Source organism: Siphateles boraxobius, unplaced genomic scaffold, assembly GCF_051911475.1.
Source record: "Siphateles boraxobius isolate OS27281-9 unplaced genomic scaffold, OSU_SipBor_1 111, whole genome shotgun sequence".
NCBI lineage: Eukaryota > Metazoa > Chordata > Actinopteri > Cypriniformes > Leuciscidae > Siphateles > Siphateles boraxobius.
In genome coordinates, this window is record NW_027508713.1 from 1,798,388 (window position 1) to 1,818,491 (window position 20,104).

General features: G+C 38.3%; 1 protein-coding gene across 1 annotated transcript; it reads right to left on the reverse strand.

The window, feature by feature from the left end:
* Nucleotides 1–497: 497 nt before the first annotated feature.
* LOC143705708 (NACHT, LRR and PYD domains-containing protein 3-like) lies at nucleotides 498–17,033 on the reverse strand. Its single transcript, XM_077197514.1, has 10 exons — nucleotides 16,947–17,033; nucleotides 16,566–16,722; nucleotides 9,893–10,168; nucleotides 9,686–9,748; nucleotides 4,433–6,239; nucleotides 3,603–3,776; nucleotides 3,108–3,281; nucleotides 2,321–2,494; nucleotides 2,190–2,236; nucleotides 498–2,110 (listed from the first exon to the last, which is right to left on the reverse strand). Exons 3-10 carry the CDS (start codon nucleotides 10,146–10,148, stop codon nucleotides 1,572–1,574), a joined length of 3,234 nt encoding a protein of 1,077 aa, XP_077053629.1. The 5' UTR covers nucleotides 10,149–10,168; nucleotides 16,566–16,722; nucleotides 16,947–17,033; the 3' UTR covers nucleotides 498–1,571.
* Nucleotides 17,034–20,104: the final 3,071 nt, after the last annotated feature.

Sequence of the window (20,104 nt, forward strand, 5' to 3'; positions counted from 1 at the left end):
CTTGTTCCTCTGCCAATAGGATAGCACAAAATTTTCAGTCATATCTTTAAAAACATAAATGACTCCTCTTATTTTAAAATACCAGTTATTTCTCAATTTCACATCTGTACCTGCAAAAAAATCAACTCCACTCAAGAGATTCTCAAAGACATATCAGTGTCACTGAGATGATAATTTAACACTGCAGTCTACCTTGACTCAGTACTTTGGACTTAAACCAATATTTATCAGGTTTAACACAGTGTTACAGTATGTCAGACAAACACAGTTCCTTTAAAATCTAAACAGAACTGTAATACATTAGGCTTTCACTTTATAACTCCTGCTAATACTAAATTAACTGAAATTCTCCCTGTGCTTCAGCCTTCTTTTCTAGATTTATTTAAATTAGGTTCCCTAAAAGAAATATAAGAAAAAAAATCTGTTAACCTTGTTTTTCTCTTTAGGTATCCCGCAGCGAGCGTCTCATCAGTGTAAGAAAAAAACAGAAGTCCATCTCAATGCCGAAAAGTTTATTGCAGCAGTGACAAAGTATACAAAACACCTTAAATCCGACTGACCTAAACTTAATCCTTTTATCCAGTTTTTTAAAAACAGTTCTTCACCACTAATGTAAATTAATCAATTAGTTTTTGGATGAAATTGAAATATCTATGTGACCTGACCAAGCTTGGTTAGTTTTGCAAAGTTGAGAAAGGCTAGATCTGTCTATATATTCAAAATCGATGGAAACCTGCTGTACTAGGAAACCTCTGATGCCTGCTTGGAAAATGTAGTTGTGGTGAATGTGAACGATGCTGTTTTTGTAATTATTTCTCATAAGTTAAGTCAAAGTTTGGGTTAGAAAATTACATCATTCAATAGTCTTTTTTTTACAGTACTTGATCATGTAATGGAAAGACCTTCAACGACTGACTATGCCTGCATGTGAGATTGGTATCAGCTATTTCTCAATATTTCAGTGATCTCCTTAAAAAACATAATCAGCAATTTCAGTATTTGTTTAATGTTTCTTTTAATCATTTTAGAAACGTGTTAACTGACAGCATATTGTGTGAAAACAACATGAATTGTGTAAATGGTATGGTCACAACAAACGGATGTTGTGCTAATTGTGTTTAGAGTTTTTAAAACATGACTACAGATTGGACAAAAGGATGTTAGGAATTGATAAAAACTCTAATGCCCATTCAGTCCAAGAATGTTAAACATTTAAAATCATTCCAACTCCAAGAATAGCAAAGTTTACAACAATATTTCAGCTGATGAGTGATAAATACATTGACAGCCAATCAAAATCCTTGCTATTTTAAAATGTGTGCTGCAATTATGACATAACCGCAGAGTATGTTTAAAAGAAACAACATTATTGTTTGTTGATAGTTAGTACAAGCTATCATTATAGTTATGCTTTTTGGAGTGAACAAGCATTCAATCAGAGTTCTGTCTGTTCTCATATAACTCTGTCCTCATTCAATCATGTTCATCTCCAAGTCGATGTTTGCATTGTTTCGGCAGTTTAATATAGGGATGTTGTTTAAAATAGGGATAGATATGTTGGGTGTGCTTCTCTAAGTTTTAATCTGACACAGAGACACTGAAGAGTTCAAATAAACCCTAAATCCAGCATAGAGGGGTTCAGTGAATGTGGTGTAGAATGTGTGTAAGTGTGTGAGTGTGTGTGCGTCAGAGACGCTGTAGAAGGACAGAGTGCCAGCCGACACGTCCAGATAGACACCTACTCTATTAGAAAAGGGTGGAGGGGCTGGTATGGCAATTCGCTTTTTAATGTGCCAGGCAGAGAATTTATAATCAGAGCAGATCAGACTCCAGGAATTGTCATTGGAGCCAAACCAAAAGACACTTCTTCCTTTCCAGTTGACTCCTTTACATGACACTGATATATCAGCATTATATCCGCTCCATTCAGCCTCCCAGTAACAGCGTCCAGTCAGACTCTCCCCACACAGAACCTGTTCGCAGTTCTTAAATCTCTCTGGATGATCAGGATACGGCTGATGACCATAAACATATGTGACTTTCCTGTTCTCATCAGACAGAATGAGACGGGAATGTGCTGTGTTTGGATCCAGTGTGAGATCACAGGCATCTGAACACAAGAAAAGAGAAACATCTATAACACAACAGCACAACAATCACTCAGAGTGTGTGCATGTATGCAGACATACACTTTCGTAGTCCTGCTGTCATCCTGAACTCTCCTCCATGATCCACACTATAAACACACAAATACGCATTAATGTGGATATGTACATGCACACACACATGTTCAGCATGTCAGTATTAGTCTTTGGCATACTTGAGTATCTGCAGTGAGCAGTTTGAATCCTCCAGTCTGTCAGAGAGCAGCTTGACTCCTGAATATCCTATGTGATTGTAGCTCAGATCCAGCTCTTGCAAGTGTGAGGGGTTTGAACTCAGAGCTGAGGACACATATCCACAGCCTTCCTCTGTCACCATACAGCCAGACAACCTACAGAAACACACACACACACACACACACACACACACTCAGGTAATCTAAAAAGTGCTTCCCAAATGGTGAACTGCTTATGCCTAAGCCTTGTGATACAGATTGTGTTACAAAGATGGATGTGGAGGGCTTTATTGTGGACGTTTATAATCAGATATTATTTGCACCAAATCAGCTAAAAAGCCATAGACATGGAGGTGAAAGGTGATTATAGCAAACATTGTATATTATCAGCAAACGTTGCCAGCACATTACAATCTCACGTAAACAGTTAGCTATAATAAGTTACCCAACTTAACTATTTAAGTTGAAGACACAACTTAAATTTGTGTCTTCAACTTTCAAACGCAGACACTTTGGGTTTTTAAACTATTTAAAAACTTAAAGACTACTATTTAACCAAATTCTTAAATATTATATTACAATGCAAATAAATATAAAAAACAGTATGCCTCTTTTTTTTTTTAAAGAAAATCACTAAATCTAATATAGTCATTACTGCAAATTTACAGAATCATTTGAGTAATTATCTAAAAACGGGGCAGTAGAGAGCAGTGTTAAGCACACACCAACTACACCAGTTTTTCCCAAAATAAACAGACCAGTTAAATACCTCAGTATGTGCAGCTGACAGTTTGAACATTTCAGTCCACTAGACAGCAGCTTCACCCCTGAATCCTGCAGGTCGTTGTTACTCAGGTCCAGCTCTCTCAGGACACAGTTTGAGGATAGAAGAGCTAATGACAAACTCTCACAGCACCGAGTAGTAAGATTACAACATGGTAATCTAATATGAAAAATAAAACAAAGTAGTGTATACTGAATACTGATTTGCAAATTGAACGTAAACAGACAATAATATCTCCTCATTTGACTTTTGCGTTGCCATTTTTTTCCCTAAATTGGTATGACTCCTGATATATACATAATACAAATCATCACAGAAAAAGGAACTTTTGATTGCAATTAATCAATGGGGTTATTCTGTGATAAAATACAGTTGTATACTGACTTTTCACTGACCCAACAATCCCATGTATCTCTCATATCACTCCACACTGTCCATTTTCACATAATAAATTCATTTACACTCCAATCAATATCGAACCTTAGTACGTGCAGCTGACAGTTTGGGCTCTTCAGTCCATCAGAAAGCAGATTCACTCCTGAATCCTTCAGGTCATTGTTACTCAGATTAAGCTCTCTCAGGACACAGTTTGTGGATTGTAGAGCTGATGACAAACACTCACAACACTGAGCAGTGAGATTACAGGACTGTAAACTGGAAAACAAAAACTTATCAGTGTTGGCCAGATACCCTAATATAAAAAAATTAACACAAATGTATAATTTATACTTTACCATTTTTATAATAAAAGTGCAAAGGCACTTGATCATCTTTATTTTATTGTACTTAAGTATTAAAAGTAAAATAAACTTATAACTTAATTAAACATCACTGTTTATGTGACAAGATCAAGAAGGGCAGTTTATTCAATATTTTATGTACCAAGCAATGTGGCGACATTTATGATACAATTAAAAATAATCAAACTATTCAAAAAAGTGATAACTTGCCAGAAAATAGAGATCCATTACCATTTAATATCACAGACAAAGATTTTACATTTATTCATTACTGTGGGCCCAGTCCTGTTCCAGGAGATCTACCATTCTGTAAAAAATGGAAAGTTCAAGTTCAACCACCTCTGAACCAGCTAATTAAGATCTTCCAAAACACCTGTCAGTAAATATTCAAATTTGTCTAATACACTAATGTTTCTAGAAATTGTTGTAACTGAACTATGCAATAAGGTAGATCTCTGGGAAGAGTATTGGGCATCCTTGGTCTACAATTTGGCCCATATCACCCTGTATATTTAGAGACCAAATAAATGACTAACCATGTATGTAAATAAATATAAAGATGACTCTTACAGTGCTCGTCTAGTATTTTTGATCACTGGTAGCAGTCTCATTAATGCTTCATCGGATCTTCTGTATTTCTGCAGTTCAAACATCTCTTGAGTCTCTTCTGATATCAGGAGCAGAAACACCAGAGCCGACCATTGAGAAGAGGAGAGATTTGCTGAAAGATTTCCTGAGCTCAGATGAATCTGTATGTCCTCTGCAAAGTCATCTTTCAGTTCATTCAGACAGTAAAATAGGTTGATAGTTCTCTCTACCTGTTTTTCCTTCTCTATTTTCTTTTTGATATAATCAGCAATGTCTTTGACATTCTTGGTTTTTAGTTTCAGTCTGGGCAGCAGTTCCTTCAGCTCACTCTGATTGGACTCCAGTGAGAGACCCAGCAGGAACCTGAGGAAAAGGTCCAAGTGTCCATTCTTGCTCTGCAAAGCCTTGTTGATTGCAGCCTTATGAAAGTCAAATAATGACTTTTTGAAGGTACCCCATTTCAGTTTTTCTGTCCAAGATTGAAGAAATACAAATGTACTTCCAAAACATTTGTATCTGAAAAACACGTAGAGAGCAGCGAGGAACTCCTGAACACTGAGATGTACGAAGCTGTAAACACTTCTCATTGAAAAAGCCCTTTCTTTCTGAAAGATCTGAGTGCATAACCCAGAGTACACTGACCCTTCACTGACATCTAGTCCACACTCCTCGAGATCTTCTTTGTAGAAAATCAGATTACCTTTTTGTAGCTGTTTAAAGGCCAGTTTTCCAAGTTTCAGAATAACCTGATCAAAAGACTTGGCTTTAGGATTAAGTTCAGGATTATCACAGTATTTTTTCATCTTTTGCTTCTGAGAAAGTAAGAAGTTTGTGTACATTGCAGTGAGAGTTGTTGGTATTTTGTCATTGCCCTCTTGAGTCAGTAGAGGCTGAAGAACAGTGAGACAGATCCAGCAGAAGACAGGGATGTGGCACATAATGTACAGGCTCTTGGATTTCCTGATGTGACAGATGATGTTTCCAGCAACCCCAGGACTGTTTTTGATGAAGTACTGCTCTTTTTGCTCATCATTGAATCCTCGCACTTCTGTCACCTGATCAATGTAGTCTCGGGGTATCAGACCGGCTGCTGCTGGTCTGGATGTGATCCAGATGAGAGCAGAGGGAAACAGATGTGTCTTGATCAGGTTTGTAACTATTTTACTCACTGTTGTTTTTACATGCACATCTGTAAATTCATCACTCTCATTAAATCTCAAAGGGAAATTACATTCATCCAGGCCATCAAAGATGAACAGGACCTTACAGTCACCTTCAGGAAAAGATGGCAGTTCTTCAGGACCACTAAAAAAGCATTCTTGAAGCAGATCCATGAGACTGCATTTCTTTGTAATCATATTCAATTTACGGAATGGGAGAGGAAATACGAAGAGTATATTCTGATTTTCATTTCCTTCAGCCCAGTCAAGAATGAATTTATTGACAGAGACAGTTTTTCCCACTCCTGCGATTCCCATCGTCAGCACTTTTTTGTTTTGATGACCCATATGTTTTTTGAATATGTCATTGCACTGGATCACTGAGTCCTTCAAAGTAAATTGGCTGATATTTAGTTCAATCCGTCTCACCTCATGGTCAATCATTATTCCTCCAGTTTCATTCTCCACCACATATAGATCAGTGTAAATATCATTCAGGTACTGCCGATGACCTGTCTGAGAATTACCAACCAATATCCGCTTGTAGTCCTCTTGTAATTTGTTCCTCAGTCTGAGGCTGATCTTACTGTAATAATGAGGATCAGCTTTACTGTCCTCTGCAGTTGAGCCTTTGAGAAAGAGAAAAGCAAAATAAAAAGTAAATAAAGTAAAAAATCTCAAACACTGAGTTTCAGTTTAGAACTATGAACTGTTTGGATTGAAATAAGTTTGTTTATAAATTTGGTATTTATATTTTGGAACTAAGAACATATCTGTTTTGTCCTTTTTTCACAAGGAACTATACTTCCTGTTCGTCATTTTGTGGAGTATTTTAACTCCTACTCCGGCACTTTCAAGTAGCCAAGGAATTGAATTATGGCCACTTTTGCAGCTTATGATTGGTAAACGTGTGACACACAAACCAGTGAGAAAGAAGAAGAGCCAGCAGCCACCATGTAAACAGAACGGTAAACTCACCAGCAGCACACCAACTCCGGACAAACAATGACATTTAAAAATGTGCTGTTACTACAGCTAACATTTACAACAACAGCATATCTTGGTTCTGTGAAACATAGCAAAACCACTGTTCGCATCTGTATTCAGGCCTTCCCGCTTCCCGTCTCTCCAGTGCTGGAAAGCTAATATTAATATTTCCAATATTAACAAGTGTCCTAAAGCTCTTGCCTGGTCATAATTCTTCTTTTTCCAGTGATATTCCTCTGATATTTTCTATTTTGTAATGTATCTCAGCCATCTCTCTTTCCACAGTTTTTCTTCAAATCTCCCTCTTGCTCACTCTCTCTCCTACACCATCATGAATGGACACGACCCCTACTGCTGATTGGCTACAGTTGTGTTGCGGTGCTTGCTCCGATCCACTTTAACAGTGTTTCTCAGAAATCACTTACTGCACCTTTAAGTAAACGACCTACATGCAGTACACCTTGGCCCACACAACTGGCTACCATTGTTGGTACAAATGGGTGATCCTTACAGAACTGAATCAAAAGTTATCATAAGTTGTCAATAACGGACCTGGTGTATGAGAAAACCCCACAGCACTGTTAAATTTGCATGTGAGCAGTTTCTCGTTCCTTGAGATGTTTTGACATGCCCTGACATTTGTGTTTTTTTCAGTTGCTTATAAACATATTAATGGCAAAGGTGTAATTACACTCTATTTAGCACAAACAGGGCTACCATAATATGTGAGCAACATGTATGTACATGTTTGTATTTTTGAGAGAATAATGTTTATGCATGGTTATTGAAAAAACTAAAGTTTCTGAAATACACTCACCTAAAGGATTATTAGGAACACCTGTTCAATTTCTCATTAATGCAATTATCTAATCAACCAATCACATGGCAGTTGCTTCAATGCATTTAGGGGTGTGGTCCTGGTCAAGACAATCTCCTGAAATCCAAACTGAATGTCAGAATGGAAAAGAAAGGTGATTTAAGCAATTTTGAGCGTGGCATGGTTGTTGGTGCCAGACGGGCCGGTCTGAGTATTTCACAATCTGCTCAGTTACTGGGATTTTCACGCACAACCATTTCTAGGGTTTACAAAGAATGGTGTGAAAAGGGAAAAACATCCAGTATGCGGCAGTCCTGTGGGCAAAAATGCCTTGTTGATGCTAGAGGTCAGAGGAGAATGGGCCGACTGATTCAAGCTGATAGAAGAGCAACTTTGACTGAAATAACCACTCGTTACAACCGAGGTATGCAGCAAAGCATTTGTGAAGCCACAACACGCACAACCGTGAGGCGGATGGGCTACAACAGCAGAAGACCCCACCAGGTACCACTCATCTCCACTACAAATAGGAAAATGAGGCTACAATTTGCAAGAGCTCACCAAAATTGGACAGTTGAAGACTGGAAAAATGTTGCCTGGTCTGATGAGTCTCGATTTCTGTTGAGACATTCAGATGGTAGAGTCAGAATTTGGCGTAAACAGAATGAGAACATGGATCCATCATGCCTTGTTACCGCTGTGCCGGCTGGTGGTGGTGGTGTAATGGTGTGGGGGATGTTTTCTTGGCACACTTTAGGCCCCTTAGTGCCAATTGGGCATTGTTTAAATGCCACGGCCTACCTGAGCATTGTTTCTGACCATGTCCATCCCTTTATGACCACCATGTACCCATCCTCTGATGGCTACTTCCAGCAGGATAATGCAACATGTCACAAAGTTCGAATCATTTCAAATTGGTTTCTTAAACATGACAATGAGTTCACTGTACTAAAATGGCCCCCACAGTCACCAGATCTCAACCCAATAGAGCATCTTTGGGATGTGGTGGAACGGGAGCTTCGTGCCCTGGATGTGCATCCCACAAATCTCCATCAACTGCAAGATGCTATCCTATCAATATGGGCCAACATTTCTAAAGAATGCTTTCAGCACCTTGTTGAATCAATGCCACGTAGAATTAAGGCAGTTCGGAAGGCGAAAGGGGGTCAAACACAGTATTAGTATGGTGTTCCTAATAATCCTTTAGGTGAGTGTAAGGCCACAAAACACATACTAAATATGTGTCCACCAGACTTTTGACTAATGGATGTTGTCACCTAGAGTTTTTGCTTCAAAATGATCTGAAAATCATCCTGCGTAATCATTCACATAAAACAATACATTGATTTAAATTTTGTAAGACACTTTTTGTTTGGAAAGGCAATATGCGAGGGGGCGTGAATATTCTGATTTACACCTGCGAAGACAATGACCTGCACAATGAGCCGCATAATGAGCTGCATAATGAGCCTTTCACACAGGTGTGTCACTGAGCCACAAGAAAGAATGCAATGACAAAAAATATATATATATATATATATATATATATATATATATATATATATATATATACAAAATTGGTTCACATCTCAGAAAAAAAAAGTAAATTTCCACTTGTATTTTTGCTTGCAAATTGTATAATATCCAAGGTAAACATTTCCAGTAATTGTGTAGTTAATTCTCATACTGTATTTTCATAAAGTGGACGTGGTCACATTAAAAGATAATAAGCTATAATGACCTGAAATGAGAACGACTGACATCTCTCTCTTTTCATATAGATAACATAAGCAGAGAATATTTGTTTTTGTTATGAATTAGATCATTTAAATGTACACACTTAAATTATAATAAAGATATATAGCTCATGCCTGGGTGAATAGTATTCGCTGAGCTTTGTTTAAGTTTAGAGACGTGCTCCAAAAAAAAAGTTCACGGTGACGGAGAGCCAGAAAGCACACCCTGTTTATTTTCTTTATATTACAAAAGCACAATGTTTTATTTCAATTGTAATTGGACACATAAAAAAGAAGACATTTAACATTTTATTTTTTCATATTTCTTAAGTCTGTATGAAAAAATGAAAAAGTAAAAAGTATTTTAAGTCTATTTTGCTGCTATGTGAAAAAATCTAACCTCTGTGTGAACCTCTGTAATTGTTGTAAGCATATTTTCTCTTACGCAAAAAAAAGACTATTTGACTCAAATATGAATAAACCTTGATATGGAGTAAATAAATAATTCCATGTACAGATAGTGGTCATTATTTACCCAAGATCTGTTTTGAAGCAGCTCCAATAGTGGCAGAAGCGTTTACATTGCCCTCAGTCTGAACTGTGAACGAGGGAGATGAAACAAAATGAAAATGCAGTAACAAAAATCACACAAACACACTGGCCAAGCAAGAGTTTAAGCTGAAACTCATTTATTACTTTATTCTCTACATTTACACCATTCACTTGTAAAGATTTTAGTTACCTTCATTGTGTTTGTTCTCTAACTGTTCAGCCAGAAGGTTTTGGTTCATCTTCCGCAGGATGTTCACTGTGATCTTCACAGCTTCTTCTTGTCCAAAACGTGCCACCATTTTGTCCACAGTGTTTAAAACATCTGTGTTTTCCATTTCAGAAGTTGAAACACACTCATGATTCTTCAGGTACCACTGAAACTCCTTTAGGTCATCTTTGACTAGTTCCTTCAGTGCATTCACGAGCAGCTCCTTAACATATGCCATTGTCCTTCAATGATTCACTTCTGCAGGGCAAGAAAAAAGATCTTAACATGTGGATCTGTGTGCACAAATGTTATTTGGATTATAAAATGTCTGCTGCAATGCGATCAGGTAATGAGTGATCGACAATGAGGGAAAATTAAATGCTGTGCTACAGTATATCTAACATTTGAGAGTGTTTTGCCACTTAAATGTAGAGAAAAGGTGTAGTCAGATGTGCAATGTTGCTGTGGACAGATTTAAAAATGAAGAACACAACATTAGTTCAATGAAATAAAGGCTGCCAGATGAATGTGTATACTAATGAAGAGATAACAGATACAGAATTCAGAGCTCAGTCAGTCTGTTTTAAGAGTGAGTCAGTCATCAAAACAGCACTGAGATATATAAATAAACAAAAACAGACACAGAACCAGTGAAGACACTCGTCTCACAGGAATTGGGACCAGCATTGATCGTTTTCAGCATGACAAAATTAATTTTCAGAAGAAAGATTTTAAATCTTTCTTCTGAATTGAAACAAAAAGCTACTTTTTGAGATGTAACATGGAGAAAATTCAGCTACTGCTGACTCGTTTGAATAAGCGGCCATTCACAATTCTTGTTTTAAAATGTTTGAAACATTTTGTTTTGCTCAGGTGAACCATTGCTTTCACTGATTGTTTGATCTGAAGTTTTGAATTGCTGAGTGCAGGAGTAGGAAGGAAGTTACTCAAGTTTATTTCATGTTTTAAGTTATAGAATGTTACTTGTCTATTGTCTATTGAACCACTTGTCTATTGAACCACTGTTGACAATGTCTTTACTACCTTTCTCGGCCTTGAATGTTGTAATGACATTGCTGCCTATGTGGGGCCAGAAACCTCTCGGATTTCATCAAAATTAACTTAATTTCTGTTCCGAAGATGAACAAAGGTCTTATGGGTTTGGAAAGACATAAGGGTGAGTAATTAATTACAGAAATTTCATTTTTGGGTGAACTAACCCTTTAAAATATATCTACTAAAGTATAAGATACAATCAAAGGTGTATTCAGAGAATGGAATCAGTATTGTTAAGTCCACCTGATTTGTGTTCCGCCTCGTTAAGGTGTGAGTGGATCAGTATATAAGAACCCAGACAGTTTTAAACAAGGAGAGAGACTGTCATTGTATTTGTGGTGTATGTTGTAGTGATTAAGTGAACACTAAAGGAGGTGTGTTGTGTGCTAACTTCTATGTGAGTTTATGGTAACACTGGCACGCGGAGGGTTAATCGCTGACACGCAAGCAAGCTCGAGCAATAATAACCAACTGCAGAATCGCAGAACCATACGTCAGTGTGAGGACGACAGCTCCAGCCTAACAGTCTGATGCCGGAAGTGGGTGGAGTTCATGTTTAACTATGGCGGAGCACACGGTAGAACAAGGAAAAGAAGAAGGTAAAAAGTTGTTCTATCTTTAATGGATGCAACATACTTAACGTTATATGCTTATACAAAACGGCTCTAAGTATTTTGTAAGTTAATATTCAACAATAACTAACTTAAATCTGTCATTGACACCATTATATGAGAACTGAACTGAGCTAGACGATGATATCACTGTTTTCTCCAGAATGGCTATATAGATGAATTAACTGAATTAATAACTTTTTTACAACATAAATGAATCAACACTGAACTTACTTAAGCTGTATTATGACACTATTTTGTTCTAGATCTGCAGAGACAAACTTTGTTGCACTATTTTCCTATTATCCCTGTAAAGCTGCTTTGAAACAATCTGTATTGTAAAAAGTGCTATAATAATTGTGACGAAGGTACTTGATCATGTATTGTTATTTTACAGTTGGATTGTATCACTTTGTTAGGTTACATATTCATGATTTGTGATTTAATTTATTGTTGGCGTTGTATTTTACAGCATTTGTTAAATTAACTGCATTAATTGTATTTTATTTCACCTATAGAAGTACATAATGATTCAGAGAGGTTCAGCGCTACCACCTTTGGAGCAATGCACAACATGCTGCAGAAATACTCACTGCCCTTTTTGTGATAGCAGTATTTTTAAACCGACAAGACGGGACAAATTGAATAATCTTATTAAAATCCACTTTAAAAAGGCTGTTGTTCATGGAGGTATGGACATCTAGAGTTATTTTTTAATATACAGTGGCAATAGATATTACTTTACATTTATGCATTTGGCAGACGCTTTTATCCAAAGTGACTTACATTGCATTTCAAGGTACACATAGTAGTCCCTTTGGAATTAGATGGTTTTTATTTTATTTATCTTCATTAACGTCTAAAGGTTACACAAACAATGCAAACTGAAACTTAAGCTAACAAAACACAGACAATTATATATATTTGTTTATTTGTATTTTGTTATAATAATATTTCATATCTATGAATGCATCCAATTAAACATTTAAACACACAACAGGGATAAGTTTGGGTAGGGTTGGAGTTACACACTGAAGCACAGGAACTGAGTGTTTCCTTTTTTCCCCGTCATATTTCACATTTCATCATATAATTGTTGTGTATGGTCTATGAAAAAAATTGTTGGTTGAGTATTAAAAATTATTTTCAATTAAATCAAATGTTCAAACGCTCAAGCTTTGTTTTCATTGTATTATTTTTGTTTTTGTTTTAAGCTTTGTTCAATTTACATTGTTAGTCATTTGACACAACAAAACAAATGGATAAAGTATAATTTTAACTTTTAAAAAACGATTAACATTTGTTAATAGTACTAGTAGGCTATATTGTCTTTTGTTAATAGGACAGAACATAATTCTTATCTTTTATAGGCCTACTATTTTATATATATATATATATATATATATGTATATATATATATTAGTGGTGGGCCGTTATCGAGACTCTTATCGGGCGATAAAAAAAATATCGCCGTTAATCTATTCTCAAAGTTGGGTTAGGATCATAAAATGAATTTTTCGAATATCGTTATATTTTCGCGCAATTCCATGTGTATAGCCTATATTTGACATAATTGACGCCGCGCCTACTGTCACAGATCACGCAGCAGGGTATTTTCCTGTCAGGGACACAAGGTGTATACTTTTACTACATGTTACGTTGGGCGACGTTCCTCTCGTTACTTTATTTTAATGTAATTACATGTTGTTAAATGAGTTTATTCCAAGCGCGCTGTATAGCCCCGTTCACACTACAAGCGACTTTGTCGCTGCATGTCGCCAGTGGATGGCGATGAGGTCGCTAGTGGGCGTTCCCACTACTGGTTGCCTTTATGAATGACATCCAATGATGTGGAGAAGGATCATGCGCGCTCCACTCCTATTGGTTGTCGCTCCCGAAAGTCGCTCTCCATTTGCATAAAGTTAAACAGATCTCAACTTTGTCGCGTCGCCAGACACGCCCCATCCGGTCGCCAACGGTCGCTGTCGCGCGTGTCGCCGGAAGTCGCCCGCTCACCATTGAAATGAATGGTATCGCGTTGCTTGGTCGCGTGTAGTGTGAACGGGGCTTATCTTTTGTATGAGCATGAGCGATGCTCAATTTACAAATGAATCACTCTTTTGAGTCGATTCTGTTCAAAGACTTCATCAAACAAGTTGGCAGATCTGTCTAAATCGGTTCGCGAAACAGTCTGAATGATCTGTTCAGTTCCTCACGCACTGAATCGTCTGAAGCGCGTTCAATCACACTCGACTCGGATTCGTAACTGGAAGATTTAAGAACATCAAGAGCATTGGATGAAGTGCCAGTGGATCTAGTTTAGTCTAGTGAAAGCAAATCTGCAAATGCATCACATTTTTGCCAGCGATGAAAATATTTATTAGTTGAACATCTTCGTATGCTGTCTGTGAATGAATGATCCCACAGGACGATACATTCGATTTCATTTCATTTCATTCAGGTAATACATTTTACAACCAAACAAATTATTACGCCACGATAGTACTACTAAAAAGTATGACATTATCCGGTTTTTTTGGACATATACATTAATTTCAGAGCGTTGGCGCACTGGCAAAGGTTAACAGGTTAAATAAGCTAAGGTTACCATTGTGTACAGTTTATGAAATGAACACCTGCCATCCCGCGGTAATGTGCGTTTATTGCACAGGGGCATAGTCACACGAATTGTTTACATTGATTGAAAACTAATTTGTTTAAAAAGGAGGAGGCTATTGCCGGTAAAGGCAGGTTCACATAAAATCATTATAACATATGACATTATTTTTTGATCTAACGAGCATCTGGTTTGGCGATGCAAAAACGGACTGTAGCCTATACGTCGTGCTTATTGTTTTCTTCTTCTTCCAATTAGCCTACTATGTAAAAAAAACGACGAAAACATGTTACTTGTTCAATTAATAAACAGTTTGTTTGATGACAAATCGGTAAAGATGAAATTGGCCTCCCTTTCTGTCATTGTGAGTGTGCGTTTTTTTTTCTTTTTTTTTTTTTTTTCTTCGAACGATATTCGACTTTTGCTCCTCTATTGTCGAATGGCATTTTTGGCAGAAATTCACATCCCTACGCGAGGCGAACTATTCTCAAAGACTTACTTTTAGTCATTATTTGGGTAGCACACATATTCTGAATGCCTTCGGCAGAATTCAAATGAGCCATTTTAATCTAGATTAATTCCAAGATTACAGTGAGATTAATCTACATTAAAAATTTTTATCTATGCCCACCTCTAATATATATATATACATATATATCTTTTCAATTAAATCGTTTTAAAAAAAGTCTTTATAATAACGTTGTTTTAAACTTTAAAACGTTCCAAAACACGAAAGTAGCGCAATGCCTTGCCGCGCCCACTTCCGGCATCAGACTGCTAGGCTCGCGCTGTTGTCCTGCTATGACGTGTAGTTCTGCGGTTCTGCGGTTCTGCAGTTAGCGCGAGAGAGGTGTATGTATTTCATTCAGATAAAGTAGCCTACCTCCCACCTGCATACAGATCTACATTTTGATGAAATAATTCCTCGTAGTAACAGCTTGTTTTATTAAGTTTGGAGTTATTAATGATATTAAAGTGCGAGAATTAAACTGCACAAGTCAATAGAAGCGTGCAGCTCTAACAAACCATTAGCGTGACCACTGCGCACCCGTCCAAACAAGTTATCCAACTGGCCGCTTACAGCTCGTTCCGCTGTAAATAGTTAATGCTATAAATTTCAAACAAGTGTATAGAGTCCTTATTAAACATTCCATGCATATTTAAATGACTGTGATGCATGTGGAAACTACCTGGTCACTTCATGTGTTTTCTCTGATTGGAAAGCTATCCAATCGTGAGACAAATGCCCTCTTCAGCAAGCCGACGTGCAAACCGCCGCAAATGAAACTGAAAGTTCAGCTTACATTCTGAAGCTCAACACACAGTTGTCTTCATTTAAAGTAGTGACACAAAATTATCTTACCAGTGTTGATATACCACTCTTGAAATTAGCTAATTATAAATAAAATGCAGCTCATATCTTGTTTTCATTGACGTGAACGTGAATTTGCATATAGCGTGGGAATTAAATATTCAATTTATATTAGATTTGCGGAGATGCAGTTATTTTGCCAAGTGTAAGTGTAACACTTTTAACAAAACTGAAAGTAAAGAAGTCAGTAAAAACACATGAATGACGTTTTATTTTTTTATTTTTTTTATCTGTGTAGAGCTGGCCTGGCCTTAAAGGTTTTTCCTTTAAGTTAATACACTATTTGGTTGTTTATCTTTATTGGGATAATTTTGTTTACTTTTCTAAAAACCCTTAGTAAGAATTTATTTTGTTTGCTACTTTGGCCGTTTCCTCTCCTGTCCATTCTCAGTCTTCTTTATACCCCACTGTTTTATTTTACAAACTGGTGTTGTAATTTGAGCTTGTCCTGGGACCTGGAGATGGGAATTCTCTCACTGGTTCCCTGAAACTTTTTGTTACTTTTTGTTGCCCCTAGACCAGAAAGGGAGCGCGTAACAGTATCTGAAGCAACAGCCAATCTACTCGAATCAGTGTTTTATGCTCAGGGTGTTAGGTAATCTCTTTAATGACGTACATTTTAACTTGTAAAGTGTCCAAAGTCCTTTCAGCATAACCTTTGTTGCCCATATAGGTACACACACGCACACTCGTTTTGCATTTTTTGCATTCTCAGATGAATATGAGTAAATACTCAGGTTAAATAAGTCACATGAAAAGCAAAAAAAAAAAAAAAAAGACACAAGCATCACACCAGAGACGTAAAACACATGCCTATGATCACGAGACTAAAGTGTCTTTGAATCAGTGTTTGTTTGTTATTTAACATAGATACTGAAAAACCATAAACCAAAATACAGCACAGAGGGGTTCAGTGAATGTGGTGTTGAATGTGTGTAAGTGTGTGTGTGTGTGTCTGAGATGATGTAATGAAACAGTCTCATTAAACGTATTCCTTACCTGATGCTTCCTCTGATATATCAGCCCGTCCCGCTCCATTGAGTCTGTACGCAGTCAGGTCATGGTTACTCAAGCCCAGCTCTCTCCCAAGAGTTTGAAGCAACTTATAGATTCAACAGTTTCACAGGACTGATAAGTGTGTTTGTTGATGGACACTCTAAATGAAGGAATAAAAACAAATATTATAAATCAACTCAATGTATACTGAAAATTGTAATATATCATTTACATTTTTCATTTTAGTTCAATTGAGAAATCCATTGATAATTAGATTGAACAACTGTTACAAGTGGAGAATGTCAAAAGAAATCTGCTGATCATGGTTCTTACTAAGAAAACTTAAAGAAATTGAATGTTTTTTTATTTTATTTGCTAACTCACCTTTAATAATGATGATATTTGTATATGTTTCTTTCACCTCCTCTGAACTGTCATCAAGAGCAGAAGCTCCTTCCACTTCTGAATTTTAGTTTAACCACACCCACTTTTGGAAAATCCCACCATCACATGATCCAGTTAAATTACACACCTCTTACGAAACAAAAATATATTGCAGTATATTGGAAAATATCATGTGATATATTAGGCAATATATTTCAATATATGGGATTTAATATTTATATTTTCCAATATATTGCAATATATGCATAGACCATATATGTATATATATTGATAGATATAAAACAAATATATTGCAATCAAGACCAAAAAAGTCACTATATTTTTACATGTAATAGTTTGTCTTTATATGCTTTAATATACTGCAATATATGTGCTATATATATATATATACATATATTGTAGCTTTACAGAATTTTACTGTTTTATTTATAGGATACAATTCCTCCTAAGCACACAGTGGTGGACAAAACGCTCGCTCACACACATCCTCAGTCACCCTCTCACACACATCCTTACACATCCTCACATATGCTCACTCACACACATCCTCACATACTCTCACACACACTCTCACACTCATCCTCACATACACTCTCACACATCCTCACATACTCTCACACACACTCTCACACACATCCTCAGTCACTCTCTCACACACATCCTCACACATCCTCACATATGCTCACTCACATACATCCTCACATACTCTCACACACACTCTCACACTCATCCTCACATACACTCTCACACATCCTCACATACTCTCACACACACTCTCACACACATCCTCACACTCACTTTCTCTCACGCATCCTCACACTCACTCTCTTACACACATCCTTACACTCACTTTCTCTCACGCATCCTCACACTCACTCTCTCACACACATCCTTACACTCACTTTCTCTCACACATCCTCACACTCACTTTCTCTCACACATCCTCACACTCACCCTCTCACACATCCTCACACTCACCCTCTCACACACATCCTCACACTCACTCTCTCACACACATCCTCACACTCACTCTCTCTCACACATCCTCACACTCACTCTCTCACACACATCCTCACACTCACTCTCTCTCACACATCCTCACACTCACCCTCTCACACACATCCTCACACTCACTCTCTCACACACATCCTCACACTCACTCTCTCACACACATCCTTACACTCACTTTCTCTCACACATCCTCACACTCACCCTCTCACACACATCCTCACACTCACTCTCTCACACACATCCTCACACTCACTCTCTCACACACATCCTCACACTCACTCTCTCACACACATCCTCAGTCACTCTCTCACACACATCCTCACACTCACTCTCTCACACACATCCTCACACTCACTCTCTCACACACATCCTCAGTCACTCTCTCACACACATCCACACACTCACTCTCTCACACACATCCTCACACTCACTCTCTCACACACATCCTTACACTCACTTTCTCTCACACATCCTCACACTCACCCTCTCACACACATCCTCACACTCACTCTCTCACACACATCCTCACACTCACTCTCTCACACACATCCTCACACTCACTCTCTCACACACATCCTCAGTCACTCTCTCACACACATCCTCACACTCACTCTCTCACACACATCCTCACACTCACTCTCTCACACACATCCTCAGTCACTCTCTCACACACATCCACACACTCACTCTCTCACACACATCCTCACACTCACTCTCTCACACACATCCTCACACTCACTTTCTCTCACACATCCTCACACTCACTCTCTCTCACACATCCTCACACTCACCCTATCACACACATCCTCACACTCACTCTCTCACACACATCCTCACACTCACTTTCTCTCATGCATCCTCACACTCACCCTCTCACACACATCCTCACACTCACCCTCTCACACACATCCTCACACTCACCCTCTCACACACATCCTCACACTCACTCTCTCACACACATCCTCACACTCACTCTCTCGCACACATCCTCACACTCACTTTCTCTCACGCATCCTCACACTCACTCTCTCACACACATCCTCACACTCACTCTCTCACACATCCTCACACTCACTCTCTCACACACATCCTCACACTCACCCTTACACTCACTCTCTCTCACACATCCTCACACTCACTCTCTCACACACATCCTTACACTCACTCTCTCACACATCCTCACACTCACCCTCTCACACACATCCTCACACTCACCCTTACACTCACTTTCTCTCACGCATCCTCACACTCACTCTCTCACACACATCCTCACACTCACTCTCTCACACATCCTCACACTCACCCTCTCACACACATCCTCACACTCACCCTTACACTCACTCTCTCTCACACATCCTCACACTCACTCTCTCACACACATCCTTACACTCACTCTCTCACACATCCTCACACTCACTTTCTCACACACATCCTCACACTCACTCTCTCACACACATCCTCACACTCACTCTCTCACACACATCCTCACACTCACTCTCTCGCACACATCCTCACACTCACTTTCTCTCACGCATCCTCACACTCACTCTCTCACACACATCCTCACACTCACTCTCTCACACATCCTCACACTCACTCTCTCACACACATCCTCACACTCACCCTCTCACACACATCCTCACACTCACCCTTACACTCACTCTCTCTCACACATCCTCACACTCACTCTCTCACACACATCCTCACACTCACTCTCTCACACATCCTCACACTCACTTTCTCTCATGCATCCTCACACTCACTCTCTCGCACACATCCTCACACTCACTTTCTCTCACGCATCCTCACACTCACCCTCTCACACACATCCTCACACTCACTCTCTCACACACATCCTCACACTCACTCTCTCGCACACATCCTCACACTCACTTTCTCTCACGCATCCTCACACTCACTCTCTTACACACATCCTTACACTCACTCTCTTACACACATCCTTACACTCACTCTCTCACACACATCCTCAGTCACTCTCTCGCACACATCCTCACACTCACTTTCTCTCACGCATCCTCACACTCACTCTCTCACACACATCCTTACACTCACTCTCTTACACACATCCTTACACTCACTCTCTCACACACATCCTCAGTCACTCT

Excerpts from the sequence above, each read along its gene's own strand:
- LOC143705708 (XM_077197514.1), bottom strand. The coding sequence starts at position 10,148 with ATGGCATATGTTAAGGAGCTGCTCGTGAATGCACTGAAGGAACTAGTC. Across the intron at positions 3,777-4,432 it reads AAAAATACTAGACGAGCACT|TTTACAGTCCTGTAATCTCA; the intron begins GTAAGAGTCATC and ends TTTGTTTTCCAG. Across the intron at positions 2,237-2,320 it reads TGCTCACTGCAGATACTCAA|TGTGGATCATGGAGGAGAGT; the intron begins GTATGCCAAAGA and ends GTGTGTTTATAG.